Source organism: Panthera uncia (genome assembly GCF_023721935.1).
Source record: "Panthera uncia isolate 11264 chromosome A1 unlocalized genomic scaffold, Puncia_PCG_1.0 HiC_scaffold_17, whole genome shotgun sequence".
Lineage (NCBI taxonomy): Eukaryota > Metazoa > Chordata > Mammalia > Carnivora > Felidae > Panthera > Panthera uncia.
This window is the reverse complement of record NW_026057577.1, coordinates 24,941,668-24,958,690: the sequence shown is the minus strand read 5'-3', so window position 1 is coordinate 24,958,690 and position 17,023 is coordinate 24,941,668. Positions and strand designations below refer to the sequence as shown.

The window sequence follows — 17,023 nt, the reverse complement described above, 5'->3', positions numbered from 1 at the left end:
ACAAAGTAGAATATAGCGGAGACTAATAGACTCAGATAGACTTGGGTTTGCATTCTAACTCCACTACTTACTTGAGTGAGAGATCGCCTCAGTTCCTCATTTGTAAAGCAGGGATGATAATAATGCCTGTTTTTAGGGTCTAGTGAGGATGAAAGATTGCTTAGTAGATTTTAAGTATTACTACCAAGCCAGGACTTGCTCTTCTGGCTTTGGTTCATTGTGTTACTTTTATGGATGACCTCCTTCTCTTTGGTCTTAACCTCTGTAGGAATCTTGGAATATAGATTATCTCCCACTCCTGACACCTGAACCAATCATCTGACCTTTGAAAACTATTTTCATTCTTTGGCTTTTCATCTACTTCATTCCTGTGTAAGAATTTTTTTCTGTCTCAACAATAGAAACTAAGTAAGAGGAAGATCTTTGACCTGAGACATTCTCCTCTCACTATTTTTGTATTATTATAACCAGTTATAGTTAGCTCATTGATTTTCTGCTGCTTTTTAAAATACACGTAATAGAGCCATAGAATGGCCTCTGAGCATAGCTTTAGTTTATTCCACATTTTTTGATCATAGCATTTTAATTTGTTTTTGTTTTTTCTTTGTTTTTTGTTTGTTGTTTTTGAGAGGGAGAAAGTAGGAAGAGGGGCAACGAGAGAGAGAGAGAGAGAGAGAGAGAGAGAGAGAGAGAGAATCCCAAGCAGGCTGCACCCCCGGCTTTGAGCGTGATGCAGGGCTCCATCTCACGACTGTGACATCAAGACCTGAGCTAAAATCAAGAGTCGGATGCTTAATGGACTGAGCCACCCAGACACCCCCACTTTTTTACTAAATTTAAATCAGAGGTTACAACAATGCATCCTTCATCTATCAAGTCTGTTGCCACAGTTTCATGGACATTGCAGAGAACTTAAAGTACTTTTATAACTTTGTTTACTTTTTGCCAACCTTAAATTCTGTTGTTAAAACATATTTTAATTGTATGTATGTATTATAAACTTTATGGGAACTTAATGTTACTATTTATGTAGTCACTATTCATGTAGATTTACCCACACATTTCCTGGTTTTCATTGGTTTTCCTTGGTTTTCCTTCTTTCCTGCATCTAGAAATTTCCGTTTGGAATTGTTTTCTTTCTCCCAGTGGATTTTCTTCATTCTAGGTCTGTTGGAGAGTATTTCTTTTCATTTTTCGTTCTCTGAAAATGTCTTTACTTTTGCCTTTTCTTTGAGGACTGTTCTTGCTGGGTACAGAATTTTAGCTGTTGTAGATATTATTCCATTGTCTTCTGGCTTCCAGATTTCTGTTGAAAAGTCAACCATCAGTTTAATTTTGGTCTTGTCAAAGTAATATTTTTTTCCTGACTGCTTTTAAGACTTTTCTCTCTTTTTTCCCCCCACCAGTTTTACCCTAGTATGCATACCTATGGTTTTGTAATTATTTATCTTGTCGGTAATTTTTAAAGCTGTGTGATCTGTAACTATCTATTCTGTCATTTGGGAAAATGCTCAGCCATTATCTTCTATGCCTTGAATAGCTTCCCCCCACCCCCTCTTTTGACTCTGGTTATTCAGATGTTAACTTCTCGCTGTATCTCTTGTGGTTTTTGCCCCTTCTCTCCCAACTTCATTCTTTTTTACCTTCATGCTTCATTATGGATATTTTTTCAGGCCAGTCTTTACTTATTCTTTTTTTTAATCTTTGATTATTTTTGAAGGAGAGAATGCGCACACGTGCATGTACCCATGCAGGCGGAGGAGGGGCAGAGAGAGAGGGGGACAGAGGATCCAGAGTGGGCTCTGTGTCGACAACAGAGAGTGTGACGTGGGTCTTGAACTCACAAACCATGAGATGAAGCTGAATTCGGATGCTTAACTAACTGAGCCACCCAGGCGCCCCTCCCCTTTACTTTTCTAATTCTCATCTTAGTTCTGTCAAATCTGTTGAGTCCATGTTTGACTTTTTAATTTCCATAACTTTAATTTTCAATTTTAGATTTTTGATTTTATTTTTGGTTAATACTTATTTGCTAAAGTTAATTTTTCTTAAGTCTTTATCTCTATAGACATGACCCTTGAACAGGGGTTCAAGCACCGCTGACCCCTATGCAGTCGGAAATCCATGTATAACTTTTAAGTCCACAAAAACTTAAGTACTGACAGCCTACTGTTGAGTGGAAACCTTACCAATAACATAATCAATTAAGACATATTTTGTTTGTTATATGTATTATTACAATAATGTAAGCTAGAAAAAAGAATGTTATGAAGAAGATCATAAGGAAAATATATTTGCAGTACTACAATGTATTGAAAAGATCCACATGTAAGTAGACCCATTCATAAGTGGAGCCATATAGTTCAAACCTGTGTTATTCAAAGTGCAGGTGTCTTTACCATGGATTGCTATACTAGAACATGTATGGCCAGTGAGCTGTATCTCCTGAGAGCTAAGAATGATTTTTACATTTTAAGGGGTTGTTTAAAAAAAAAAAAGTCAAAGGAAAGTATGTATAGAGATTATATGTTGCCTACAAAAGTCTAAAATATATACTCCTTGGTCCTTTAAAGACAATGTTTGCCAACCCCTGCTATATATATTAAATACAGTTATTTTAAAATCTGTTTACTGCGTTATTTGTAAGTTCTTCATTGTTGTCTGAAGTTTATTCTGTTTTCATCAATGCTATCTTATAATGTGCTTAGATTTATTTGAGCAATGTATGTTGTATATGCAAAATTTTTATGGTAAAGATTCATTTGCTTCCAGTAGTTAACTAGAAGCACTAGTAACCCTGTATAACCTTAATACAACTTCAGGGATTGAGATGGATTCTAAAATGAGCATCAGTTTACTTTTGGATCACATTCATTACTTGAGTGTAATGTTCTTTCCAGGGTCCCCTTCCAGAGAACAGCCCTTACATGCTAGGCCTTGGAATATAGCTTTTGTCTCTTTAACCAGTGACTCAGAAGTGCTTCTGAATCTCTTGATCTCATCTTTATGAATCACCAAAACCTCAAAGGTCATATTGTGTGTGTTCCAGTTTTTCTGTTTACCTTAGTTAGAGAATTCATCTGAGTTAGTTACCTACTATTATCAGCAGGGGCATATGTGATACCATTTCTGTGTGTAGTTTTGACAATTGCAGTGACTACTGTTAAGATAATAGAATTCAGACTTGGCCATTTTTTCCTTTAGGGTTTATTTAGTTTTTAGTAAAACTAAATGCATGTTTCCTTAATGTTTTTTTGCACTAAAGCAATGAGAACCCCTGTTTTAAAAAGTAAGTAGAGGGGCGCCTGGGTGGCTCAGTCGGTTAAGCAGCCGACTTCGGCTCAGGTCATGATCCTGTAGTCCGTGAGTTCAAGCCCCGCGTCGGGCTCTGTGCTGACAGCTCAGAGCCTGGAGCCTGTTTTGGATTCTGTGTCTCCCTCTCTCTGACCCTCCCCCGTTCATACTCTGTCTCAAAAATAAATAAACGTTAAAAAAAAAAATTTTTTTAAGTAAGTAGGTTTCTCTTAATGTTCCTGAATAGCAGGTTGCAGAAGAATTATTTGGAAAATAGATCACCATGCCTCCTATCTAATACTTTCTTTCACTACTCTGCAGCATAGTGGTTTGTTTTTTATCTTAATTCCTATTGCATTTATTTTGTGAGGTTTGTGTTGTTGTGTTGTTTTTTTTTTGGTATGAAAGGTATTGTACAAACTTGCATCCTTTATAAAAGCATAACCGCACTAAAGATAATGTAGAATAATTTCCTTCTTAAGTCTCTTGTATCCTTGCACCTAGCATAGACATTCATTAAATCATGATTACTAACAAACTTTTTAGGGACCAACTACAAATTGGTACAATATTATGTGAAAAGAGGGTATAAAATTTTTGAAATTTGGAATGCAGTCAACTATTAAGTCTTGCTGCCAGATGCTGTACTTTAACCCAAGATACTGCTCTTTTTTTTTTTTTTCATACTAATGACTATTTTGTGTTAGTGGTGTGTGTGTGTGTGTGTGTGTGTGTGTTCACATTGTTAACACTTTAGGGTGGCAGTAGCTGATAGTTTTATTTGAAACAGAAGAGGGGCAAAGTTTTTCCTCTGAAATACCATTACTAATGGTAATCTCTTCTGGAATCTACACAGTGAATTCCTGTCTAGGCTTGACTAACAGTGTCATAGTACTAATTTGGTTCTTATTATTTCCGAAGATTTTTCCTAAAAGTGGGGAATTTGGGTTAGAAATGGGGTTGCACAGTAATGTACATAAAACCAAACTTTGTTGCAGAAATTACAGTATGTCAAGAATTCTTGACAAGTTCTTATTTAATTTTTTTATTGTTTCTTATTTTAATTCCAATATAGTTAACAGTGTTATATTAGTTTCAGATGTACAGCATAGTGATTGAACAATTCTATGGTTATATATGTTCAGAATATATTAAATTATTTTTCTTCTTCAGCTTCCAGCCGATCTTACCAAGATGCACATCACAGACAACCCTCATCCACAGGTGACTCACGTGTCTTCTAGTCAGTCTGGTTGTAGTATCGCCAGTGACTCTGGGAGCAGCAGTTTATCTGATATCTACCAGGTAATATCTTAGGAGTTTGTGTGCTGTACATACGGCTTTTTTATTTTGCCAAATATCCCATGGTTGTGCTTTGGGTGATCACTTATCTTTTAAGTAGGGTATGAAATTCAGGCAGAAGGTCTTTGGGAAAATCTGCTATATTGTTTCAAAATTGTAAGCCTAATTAAAGAAGTGATCTATCATTTGAGAGTGATTAAATACGGTTCAGCAGTGTATGGATATAATGGTTTTTTTTTTTTTTAAGTTTTTATATATTTATTTTGAGAGAGAGGGAGAGCACAAGTGAGGGAGGGGCAGAGAGAAAGGGAGACCAAGAATCCCAAGCTGCCAAGCAGGCTCTTCACTGTCAGCACAAGGCCGTGATGTGGGGCTCAGTCTCACAAACTCTAAGACCATGACCTGATCTGAAATCAAGAGTTTGATGCTTAACTCACTGAGCCACCCAGGTGCCCCAATGTAATGTTCTTTTTCATTACTTTTATCCAGGGGAATTCATAATAATATATAATCCTTGCTTTGTTAAAAAATAGTTCTTGAAACAGCTGAACTTAAATTTATAAAAAGGCTGAATTTTACTGTAATTGACTAAGTTTTTTATAAGTAGTCTTGAAGAAAATAAGAGTTGCTATATTTTTTTTTTTTAAGTTCTAGGTGTAGAGTTGCTTTTTATTGTAAAGGCTTTCTTAAATTTTTAGTAGCCCCATTAAAAATGTAAAAGGAAACAGGTAAAATTAATTTGAATCATATATTTCATTTAGCACAATATGTCCAAGTATTATCATTTCACACATAATCAGTGTTTAAAAATTAGGGGTTACTTAATTTTTTATCCTGTCTTCAGTAGCCCGAATTCTTAAATTTATTTTAATATAAATTTAAAGTAAACCTGTACATGTAGAAATTAATATGATAAAGTTAATTTACTAGGTGATTTTTATTAACAGTGATAGTATTTGATATACAACTTAGAGGTTGTTTAGTGTTGGATTTTAGAGAAGTAGTGGACTTTTCAAGATGACTTCACAAATGTGATTCTGGGTTATTTAGGATGCTTCTAGCACAAGTAATTAAAGAGGTAAACGCCACTTGTTTAAACAATAAGGATAGGATATCAGCAAAAATGGCAGAGTAGAGAACTGTAAATAATCTGTCCTTCCAAAAATAAATAAACTTTGGCTGACCATCAGGCTTTATTCAGTCAAGCAGGAAGTGAAGGCTAAGGTAGGGTTGTAAACTACCTCGCTGAATGTTAGAGGCTTGCTCCATCACACAGAAAGCTCACCTTTCTGGGCTGCCAGTTACTAGTCGAGTTCCAGGTAGAGTTTTGGGGGGTGTTCTCCTAGGTTTGTTGTGGCTAGTGGTTCCATGGTAACCGGGCAGTGCCACAGAGGAGTTGTGATTTTCTGTGGAGCTTGGCTTTGAGCTGATTGTTGGGAAGCTGGTTGAAGTGGTGCACTTGCTGCCCAGTGACCTGAATCCACAACCAACTTTCTAGAGCCTCTTGGGCTGCAACATTCTTAGTGCCTGCATTGCCAATCCTGCAACAGGCCAAGCAGCAAGATGGAGCAGCAAGGGTCTGCCAGCCCAGGCTCTGGTGCCGCTGGCTCCAAGGTACCACGCAGCGGAGCATAGCGTACATGCGCAGCATGGGGATGTGACAGTCTTTCAAAGCCAGAATTTAATATAACCTTTAATATAACCTTACTGTGCATCTCAGTTCAGACTAGTCACTGTTCAAGTGACCAATTGTCACATATGGCAAGTGGCTACCATGTATTACTGGTCTTTTGAAATGAAATCATTGTTGTCTGAGGAAAACGTTATAGACATTATAGTTCTACTGAGTTACGCAGATTCAGATATTTTAGGGAAATAAGCATTTCTCTCTCTTTTTTTAAAAATTTTTTTTAAATGTTTGTTTATTTTTGAGCAAGAGAGGGAGACACAGAATATGAAGCAGGCTCCAGGCTCTGAACTGTCAGCACAGAGCCCGATGTAGGGCTAGAACTCACGGACCATGAGATCATGACCTGAGTCAAAGTCAGACACTTAACTGATTGAGCCATCCAGGTGCCCCAACATTTCTCTTTTATGGGAAGCTTATAGGCAGAGACAAAATGGAAAAGAAGCTCTATTTTTGGATTATGCATAGCTTTTCTCCACAAAGGTCATTGCTTTAGCCATGTATATGTCCCTGTTTATAATTTTATAGTAGACAGAACAAGGAATTCTCTCTCATTACCATTGTGTAGTACACAGAACAAGGGATTTTTAAAAAGTCCAGTTAAAAAATGCAGCGGCTCTGGAGACACTCATAGTGTGCTCCATGGATTCTGGCTTTCCCCAAAGGAAGTATCATGTGGAAGAAATAAGAGGTCTTGCACACCTAGGGGTGCCTGGGTGGCTCGGTCAGTTGAACATCCAAGACTCTAGATTTTGGCTAAGGTTATGATCCCATGATCGTGGGTTCAAGCCCCACATTGAGCTCTGTGCTGAGCATGGAGCCTGGTTGAGATTTTCTCTTTGTCTCTCTCATGCACATGCACTCTTTCTCTCCTTCCTCCCTCCCTCCTTCTTCCTCTTGCCTTTGCCTGCTCACTCTCTCTCAAGAAAAAAAAAAAAAAAGTTGTTGCACACCTAAAAGTCAAAGTAGAGCTGTATAGCTTTTATGGCTTCTTTGTTTTTCCCGGAGAAGACTTACCATGGATTAATGAATTTCAAGGATGTGGCTATAGATTTTTTATAGGATAAGTGAGAATGTCTGGACCTTGCTAAGAGAAATCATATAGCAGACATGTGATGTTGTCAAACTATAGGTACCTGATCTCACTAATGTATCCGTTTTTTGTTGTTTTTTTTTTTAAGTTTATGCATTCATTTTGAGAGAAAGAGCATGTGCAGGAGGGGCTGAGAAGGAGGGAGAGAGGGAGAATTCCAAGCAAGCCCTGCACTGTCAGTGTGAGGAGCCCGATGTGGGACTCGAACTGATCAACCTGTGAGATTATGACCTGAGCCCAAATCAAGAGTCGGATGCTGAACCAACTAGCCACCCAGGCAACCCAAGTATATCCATTTCTAAACCAGATGTTACCAACTTTTTGGAGCAAGGAACAGAGCCCTAGATGGTTGTGAGAGAAAGGACAAAAGGATAGTGCCCAGATAGAGATCAGGGTCTTTTGGAGAGGTCCATGCTTTACTACACACTAGAAGATGAACTATACACAGCAGAGTCCTATATCTTTGGCAGGATCCTGGAGGAGCTCCTGAAACATTGCACTTGTATCTACAGAATGTCTACCTACTGGTTTGCCTACCTGAGTCTGAGACTGGAGCACCCTACTTGTGTAGTTGGAGGTCTTCTGCTGTACTGTTAGGCCCTTGTATGTGGCTGCCCTGCTCCACCCTCCTGTATGTTTTCCTTGCTCAGGGGCACTCTATACAGCTCATTCTACCTTTTATAAGATTAATTTTAACGTGGATAAACTGTGGGCAAGTATCCTTGCCAGCTGTCCTGCATGTGAAAGGACTCCCTCCATTACAAAGTGAGGAAGGCACCATCCCTGAAACCTGAAAGTTATCATTGGCTCTTGTCCCTTGATCATAACATTTAGGGGCACCTGGGTGTCTCAGTCAGTTAAGCATCTGACTGTTGGTTTCAGCTCAGGTCATGATCTCACAGTTTGTGAGTTCAAGCTCCACATCGGGCTTCATGCTGAGGTTGTGGAGTCTACTTTGGCTTCTGTCTCCCTTTCCCTCTGGCCCTCCCCTGCTTGCTCTCTACCTCTCTCTCAAGAATAAATAAATAGGCATTTAAAAAAAAAAATCATAACTTTCAGCACCAAGTCATATTCATTCTGTTTCCTACATCGTTAATTGTGTTTGTATATGTTTGATGTTAACTGACGTGTATGTTTGATGTTATGTGTTATATAAAATTTAACCCCCATAGTAGAGCCTATGTGAAGACGTAGAACGTTTCCATCACCTCAGACAGTAGTCTCTGCCCCTTTGTAGTCATTCCCTTCTGATCCCCAGCCACTGGCAACCACCAGTCTGTTTTCTGCCTATACACATCTTCTAGGAGGTCACATGAATGGAGTCATAGTTTATTTTTTTTCGGAGATGTACAGTTTAAAAGATGATGCAATTAAACATAGAAAGTAAACAGTAAGATAAAAGTAGGTTTTAATGAATTTAGGAAGAGTAAACAGACAAAAACAAAAAAACAATGAAATCTAGAACCAAAACAGGAATTCAGATATTGAAAGGAGAAAATTACAATACCAAAGTCAAATATGTAAAAAGTTAAGATAAAATCTTTTTAAGAGTGGCCAAAGAAGGTAAACATCCTCAAATTTGAGGACTTCCTTTAAGAGAATAGCCAGTGGATAGAAACAGTTTATGTTAAAAACAAAGATAAAAACAGAAGAAACCACTATGTTAAAATAAATATACTTAAATACATAATTACATATGTTGTATATATGTTATACATGCAATGTAAATCTGAATGAAAGAGGACCAAATGGTAATAATGTTTTCTATTAGTGGTAGGTTTGCGAGTAGTTTTTATTATGTTAGCTAGGTTTTTCTTACCTTTTTTCTCTGTGAACATTAGTATTTCTCTAACACATTTTATGAAGGATGTAAATAGAGTGTACAGTTTTTAAAAAGTTGAATAAAATTTTGAAAAAGATTAAAGTTAAATACTAGAGAATAAAAGGAATAAGTACAGAATATTAGATTGATAAAATGTTACCCCCAAATGCAGAATTTCTAGACCTACAATTAAAACACAGATAAGGTAAATAACAACCAATTTGTGTGTGTGTATCCAATCAGATCCTCAGACTAAAACAAAGGGAAGAAGAGTGCTTAGAGTTAAATTCAGTAGTGAACCTTAGTCTTTTCTTGACCTCAGTCCTTGTTTGGAGTACCATTCAAGCTGTGAATACACCGTTAAGTTACAGGCTATGTTGTCTGTGTATGTATACATTGGCCAGCAATAATTGAGGTAGTCTGGTTATCTAAATTTTGGCACTTGAAAGATTTTAAAAGTGAACACTTAACCTAGTCATGGCTTCTAACAGTATAAGCAAGCGTTGTGACGTAATGCAAGTTTTTTTTTTTAATGTTTATTTATTTTTGAGAGTGAGAGAGAGAGTGTGAGAGGCGGAGGGGTAGAGAGAGAGGGAGACCCAGAATCTGAAGCAGGTTCCAGGCTCTGAGCTGTCAGCACAGAGCCCGAAGTGGGGCTTGAACTCAGGGAACTTGAGATCATGACCTGAGCTTAAGACCGACGAACAACTGACTGAGCCATCCAGGTGCCCCAGGTATTTTTTTTTTTTTTTTTTAATGCACGTATTTTTAATTTGGAGATTTGAGGAGAAGAGAGAAGAGAGACATTTGAACAGCACTTCTTAACAAGATCATTGTTAACACCATTTTATATGGCCACATATGTGGCTGTGCTCCTATGCATTTCCTTCTTAAGAGTTTTCATGTTTTCTGGTTTAAATATAACAGTCCTTGGCTCTCAAGGAAACTTTAAAATAAAGCATTTACCACAGTCTGGGGAAAATGCAAGTTACCATTTTGATACGAATATGTTTCTAATCAGATAAGCTTAAAATGTAGGTAAGCTTATACATTAAGGTGTTAAATTGTTCTTGGAATAAATATTTTATGTATCTTCATAGAATACTCAAATAAGGAATGCTTCTTTCTAGATTTCCTTTTTCTATTTATTTCAGTCTGTTTATACCAGCAAGAGCTGGAATATTGTGAAATAAAGCACTTGTCTTTTCGTTAACTTCTTTTTTAGAAACCTCAGGCACACGTTCATCACCTATCTATCTTTCTTAGTTTTTCTGCAGGAAGTCAACATGGTCCTAAAAATCCCACTGCTTCAATTACTCTCTCTATGGTAGCATGAGTCCTTATTTCATGACTCTACTGCCAGTCTCTCCAGAACTGGGGCACCCCATTGCCACTGGGATGGTCATTGGACATTGACCTAGCTTTGCCATACCACGTGCTTTCTTTTGCTTTAATATTCCCGTTAAAAATGTGTGTCCTGGGGCGCCTGGGTGGCTCAGTCAGTTGAGCGGCCGACCTCGGCTCAGGTCATGATCTCGCGGTCTGTGGGTTTGAGCCCCGCGTCGGGCTCTGTGCTGACAGCTCAGAGCCTGGAGCCTGTTTCGGATTCTGTGTCTCCCTCTCTCTCACCCTCCCCCGTTCATGCTCTGTCTCTCTCTGTCTCAAAAATAAATAAACGTTAAAAAAAAAAATAATAAAAATGTGTGTCCTAGTCATAATCTCATTTATCTTTGACTACTCACATTTTATAAACTCCCATGTGAAATAAATTCTAAAAATAGTATGACTTTACTCCTCTATTTTATTTATTTAGTTTTTTTTTTAAGTTTATTTATTTTGAGAAAGAGAAAGCGAGAGTTAGGGAAGGGCAGAGAGAGAGAACCCCAGGAAGGCTGCACACTGTTATTGCAGAGCATGACACAAGGCTCAGACCCACGAACAATGAGATCATGACCTGAGCCGAAGTTAGATGCTTACCAACTGAGCCACCCAGGCGCCCCTACTTGTATATTCTAAAAGCCTCAGTGCTTCAGGGTGCCTGGGTGGCTCAGTCAGTTAAGCGTCCAAATTCAACTCAGGTCATGATCTCACGACTCAAGAGTTCAAGCCCTGCGTCAGGCTCTGTGCTGATAGCTCAGAACCTGAAACCTGGTGCCAATTCGTCTCTCCCTCTCTCTCTGCCCCTCTCCCACTCATGTTCTGTCTCTTTTGCTCAAAAATAAATAAACATTTAAAAAAATTTAAAAAACAATAAAAGCTTAAGTGTTTCACCATTATCTGATTTATACTCTTCATTTCATTTCAGATTTGTATTCACAGTCTTAGTCTTTGACTTCTAACCGCAGTCTGCAAGTCTGGCTTTATGTTCCACTATTCCCCACTTGAACATTCTAGATTCTGGTTCACAACAAATACATATGTTATTCCCTGAACATGTTTGTTTTTTCCTAGCCCTGTGTTTTGGTTATGCTCTTCTACCTGCCACTTCACCTAGATGACATTTTCACATGGTCTCTCAGATCTTGGAACCCCACAGCAGTTTTTCTGTGGGTCATGAGTGGAAAATTTGTGGAGGCAGAGTTTATTTCGTGTGTATTCCCTGATGAGTTAAGCACACTTTTGGCACTTAGGAAGTAATCTGGACTTTTTTTTTTTTTAGTTGAATTACACTTGAAAGTAGAAACCAATATTGTTTCCAGGGAAAATGCAGAGGATCACTGCTGACTAAAGCTTGATTATCTAGGGCAAAGGAGTCTTTCCTTGACCTGCCTGACCTATTGTAGAGATTATGGAATGGGCTTTTCCAGACAGCGTTACTGTGAAGGATCAATTTCACAGGCTTCTTCCGCTAACCAGAGAGACAGGAAACAAGGACTGAGTGGTCCATGAAAAAGATAGAATGAAGTACTCACAATGAGAATGCAGCAAAGAGAAGCGCTGAAAATTTAAGGTTCTGGCTTAATATTGGCTCTGAAATTGAAAACGTGGTTTTTGTTAAGTCTGTATAACTTTTCGTTCCAACCTGTAGTTCCCCTCATTCTTTATCTAGATGCAAACAGGAAAAGGATATCCTCTGGTGGTTTATTTGGGGAAGGCAAAGTCATCAGAAAATCTCCTCAGACTGTTAGCCTCACCAACTTCTATTTACACATATACACAGAGACACATTTACACTGCAGGAACGGAAAAACAGAAGTTTAATGAACTTTTTTTTTTTTTTAATGTTTATTTATTTTGAGAGAGAGTGCATACATGAGCAGGGGAGGGACAGAGAGAGTGCAAGGGAGTGAGAGATAGTCCCAATCAGGCTCTACACTGTTAATACAGAGCCTGCTGCAGGGCTCTAACTCAGGAACCTTGAGATCATGACCTCAGCTGAAATCAAAAGTCAGAGGCTTACCCAGCTAAGCCACCCAGGCGCCCCTAAACTTGTTCTCTTAGCTCTTTTACCAATATACTTTTTTCCCCACTACACATAACTTACTTGTCATTATCTTCTTGAGGTTCTGCTGTATTCCAGGTGCTAGGATAAAGTAGTTGAAAGGCCAGGGCTCTGATTTTCTGTGTACCCTGCCTTAACAAATTTGGCATATCTGTTGACCTACATTTTTTGTAACAACTTTTGATAATGATTTTATTAGTCTCTTGGACTCAGGTAAATTTTCTTTATGGCTTTGTTCTTTGCTTCAGTTGGGGTAGTTTTTATTGACCCCCCCCCCCTTTTTTTAAATAAATGTTTATTTTTGAGAGAGCAAGAGTGCAAACAGGGGAGGGACAAAGAGAGAGGGAGACGAAGGATCCCAAAGCAGGTTCTGCCCAGACAGCAACAAGCCCAATGTAGGGCTTGAACTCGGGAACCGTGAGACCACAACCTGAGCTGCTCAACCAACTGAGCCAACCAGGTGCCCTTTATTGCCTCTTTTCAAGTTTACTCTTCTTAGAATTTACATTTATTTAGATTTCCCATTTTCACCCTACTTACATTTGTATTTCCTTTTATATCTTAAAACTTACTTACAATGTTGGAAGTTGATGTCTCCTAATTCCATCTCTCTCATTCCTGGGTCTCTTTATATTGATTGATTTTTCTCTTGGTTATGTATTACATTCCCTCCTCCTTCTTCTCTCTTGTAAGTTTTTGTTATATGTTGGACATTTTGAGTAATACATATTTAAAATTCTCACCTAGTTATTAGAGAATTAAACTGTTTCCAAGGCCTGCATCCTCAGAAGTATCATGCAATGACTTCCACTCCTGATGGTCATTTTATCTAAAATGACCTAACTTAAAAAACCTAACTTCCCTTTGCTTAGTCAAAGAATTAGACCTTGGATTCTCCATAGCTTGTTTTATGTACTTATTTTTAAATTACACGATTCTTGGGGCGCCTGGATGGCTCAGTCGGTTAAGCGTCCAACTTCAGCTCAAGTCACGATCTCGCAGTCCGTGAGTTCGAGCCCCGTGTCGGGCTCTGGGCTGATGGCTCAGAGCCTGGAGTCTGCTTCCGATTCTGTGTCTCCCTCTCTCTCTGCCCCTCCCCCGTTCATGCTCTGTCTCTCTCTGTCTCAAAAATAAATAAATGTTAAATAATAATAATTTTAAAAAAATACAAGATTCTTTTGTAAGAAGAAGAAAATTCTTTTGTAAGATTCTAGCATGTTTTTGACTTCTCTTCCTTTTTTATTTTTAATTCTTACTTTGCCTCATCCTTCTGGTATACTTGTAACATTTTATCAGTTTAATCTCTGTTAAATGATATTATTCATTCTTTTTCTTTTTATTCTACTTTCGAAAAAGTACAGTTAAGACAATTGTAAATATAGGTTATATTCTTTACTTTGCACATATCCTTAAAAGCACCCTTCTCACAAACTGTACCCTTGACTTCCATTCTCCCTTAAGAATTTTCTTTTTAAGGGGCGCCTGGGTGGCTCAGTCATTTAAGCATCAGTCTTTGGCTCAGGTCATGATCTCACAGTTTGTGAGTTTGAGCCATGCGTCAGGCTCTGTGCTGACAGCTCAGTGCCTGGAGCCTGCTTCAGATTCTGTGTGTCCCTCTCTCTCAACCCCTTCTGCACTCGTGCTCGCTGTCTCTCTTTCTCTCTTTCAAAAATGAACATTAAAAAAATTTTTTTTTAAGAATTTTCTTTTTAGGTATCTTCACTTTTTACACAGATGACAATAGACCTTGCCTCTTATCCACATACGTGAATTGAATCTTGCTTATTTTTGCTATGAGCTATGTTTTTATCAGGTATAATATAAAAGGTTAGGAGACTGTTGAAATAGTCCGGATCATAGGATGAAAACTTGAAATTATTATGAAGATAGTGGTTTAGGAACCCAAAGGTAGATTATTCTTAAAATTTGATAAAATGGAAAAAGGCTATTCTGGGGTTGAGCTTCTATAGTCTGAAAAATTAAATAAACTTGTATGAAAAATACTGCTTTAGTATTTTTTCACACTAGTTTCTTGGATTAAAATCATTACATGTAAATAAATTAGGTTTTTGAAAGTCATGTTAGCATGTACACATTTTAAATCTTATTTTTTGAAATTAGAACTTGCTTGCAAGTTCTAATGGTTCCAAGGGTATTTTATTCAGAAATATCTCCCCTTAAACTCTAAAGTTCCGTAGCCAGAAAGCAGAGGCAGCTTTGGCCTCAGGGAACCTGGTTGCTTGCAGGTGTGTGCCCCTGCCTTGTCTATCTAGTTCTGTGGCTCCCTGCAGCTTGCTTGCCTTTGCTCCTCCTCCTCCGCCCCCAGCACTTTCAGTCACAGGTGCTCTTTGCTTCACTTGCTTTGCTCTTGCTATCTCTATCATGCATGTTCTATTTGTATTGGTTTGTTGCTCTGTATCTTTCCATGTCTGTCTCTTGTTCAGTGTTCTTCCTTCTCATTCCCTTGCCCCTTTCCGTGCCAGTTGGTTCCATTCTCTCATCACAGAATGGCATTCCCATGTAGCTGTTATCACATTCTTCCCAAGCAGTAACCAGAGACAAAAGAATGCTCTGCCCTGTAGCTCCAGTTATAAAAATGAAGACAAGAGTTCTTTCTGCCTTAGCTTCCATAGTCAGGGGCAGAACATTGTTCTTCACTGGAATCTCTTGGTTAAATTAGAGAGGAACAGTAAGTCCCTAACAGAAGAAAGGGGCTCTTCTGAGCAGTCAAAACAGTAAATGTTTAGTATAGGTGATGACACTTAAATATTTGAATGAAGATGCCATACTCTTCACTCATACCTGTTGTATGCTTATTATTACGAAATTCCTGTATGTTCAACCCATTGTTTCTGTAACTGCTTCAGTATTCATGCTTTTTCATTTTTAATATGAATCAAGTGAGTATAATGTTTAGGAGTATTAAATAATCATTTCAGGATAATTTTATTTTCTGTAAAACATTATCATTGTTTTCTCTGAATGACATTTAAATTTAGTTTTTTTAGAAATCTGCTAGTTACTTCACAGATATCTGAGACATTATATTTACAAATATATTTCCAAAGTTGAGGTTGTAAATATAAGTGTACTTCAAACATTGGTTGGGATAATCTCAACTCATCTTTGCATACTGTTAGGTTCACCAAACGGGTATTGGGACATTGTAAGTATGTGTTCAGTACTTCACAGTTGGTCTATTTTAGCACTTTTCAGTTTTACACTTCTGTTCTTAATTTACATGGTTGCCTATTTACTGAACTCTGAATCTTTGTGGTAAAAGAATATCTTGTTTACAACGCCCAGCATAGACGAATAGATACTCATGAAATGATTGTTAGTAAACTCCTTCCTGCACTTCCTGGTTTAGGAAATGTTTTACTTTTAAAAAATACACGTGTTGGTTAGAAAATAGTGATGAATGCATTTAGTGGTGTTTACATCTCCTGACCATTTTATACTTGCTGGCTCAGATTTGAGCCCTGGATGTTATACTATGTAACAATCAGCCCATATTTTTGAAGAGTGAAACCTTTTACAAATAAGTATCATTTTGTTTTTGATAGAACACAGTATTGCCTGGTTGTTTATATTGTTAGGAGGGGTAGTTTTGATTAATTCAGGCTGTGACAAAATTTTTACAACATGAATAAGTGATCAAGATTTCTTTCTTTAGGCTACAGAAAGTGAGGTAGGAGATGTAGATTTAACACGTCTTCCAGAAGGACCTGTTGATTCTGAAGATGAGGAAGAGGAAGATGAAGAGATTGATCGAACAGATCCACTACAGGGGCGCGATCTTGTTCGAGAATGTCTTGAGAAAGAACCTGCAGACAAAACTGATGATGACATTGGTAAGAAATATGTGTATTCACAATTAGAATTTTATATTTTAATTCATACGTAGTTAACCTCTTGTGGCGTAACAAATTACCTGGAGCTTAGTGGTTTAAAAGAACACACATTTATTTTCTCATAATTTTTGTGGGTCAGGAATTCAGGAGCAGCCTAGCTGAGTGGTTCTGGCTCAGTGTCTCATGAAGTTGTAGTCAGAATATCAGCAGGGTTGCAGTTCTCTGAGGCTTCACTGGGCTGAGCTAGAGGATATACTTCCAAGGTGGCTACTCGCATGGCTTTTAGTACAAGACCTCAGTTCCCTGTCAGGTGGGCCTCTCCATAGAGAGGTCCACAACATGGCATTTGGCTTCACCCAAAGCAGGTAATCAAGAGGAAGAGTAAGGCAGATGCCACATTGTGATTTGGCCTCAGGAGTGTCACAGAAAGCAATCCTAATACAATATGGGAGGGGACTGCACAAGATTGTGAATAACAAGAGGTTTAGAGCTGTCTTTGAGTCTAGCCTCCCCAACTGCAGAGTTTGTT

The 17,023-nt window shown here is 38.1% G+C and overlaps 1 protein-coding gene across 11 annotated transcripts in view; it reads left to right on the top strand.

Annotated features, from left to right (window-relative positions):
- RAPGEF6 (Rap guanine nucleotide exchange factor 6) overlaps positions 1 to 17,023 on the top strand; it is a 214,405-nt gene that overhangs the window by 89,991 nt on the left and 107,391 nt on the right. For all 11 annotated transcript variants that reach the window (XR_007461556.1, XR_007461555.1, XR_007461558.1 and 8 more), the window contains 2 exons: positions 4,468 to 4,599; positions 16,317 to 16,494. Coding sequence is in view for 3 of the 11 variants with exons in the window: in XM_049648461.1 (XP_049504418.1) it covers positions 4,468 to 4,599; positions 16,317 to 16,494 (310 nt within the window). In the remaining 8 variants the exon portion in view is untranslated. The remainder of the gene's footprint in view (positions 1 to 4,467; positions 4,600 to 16,316; positions 16,495 to 17,023) is intronic.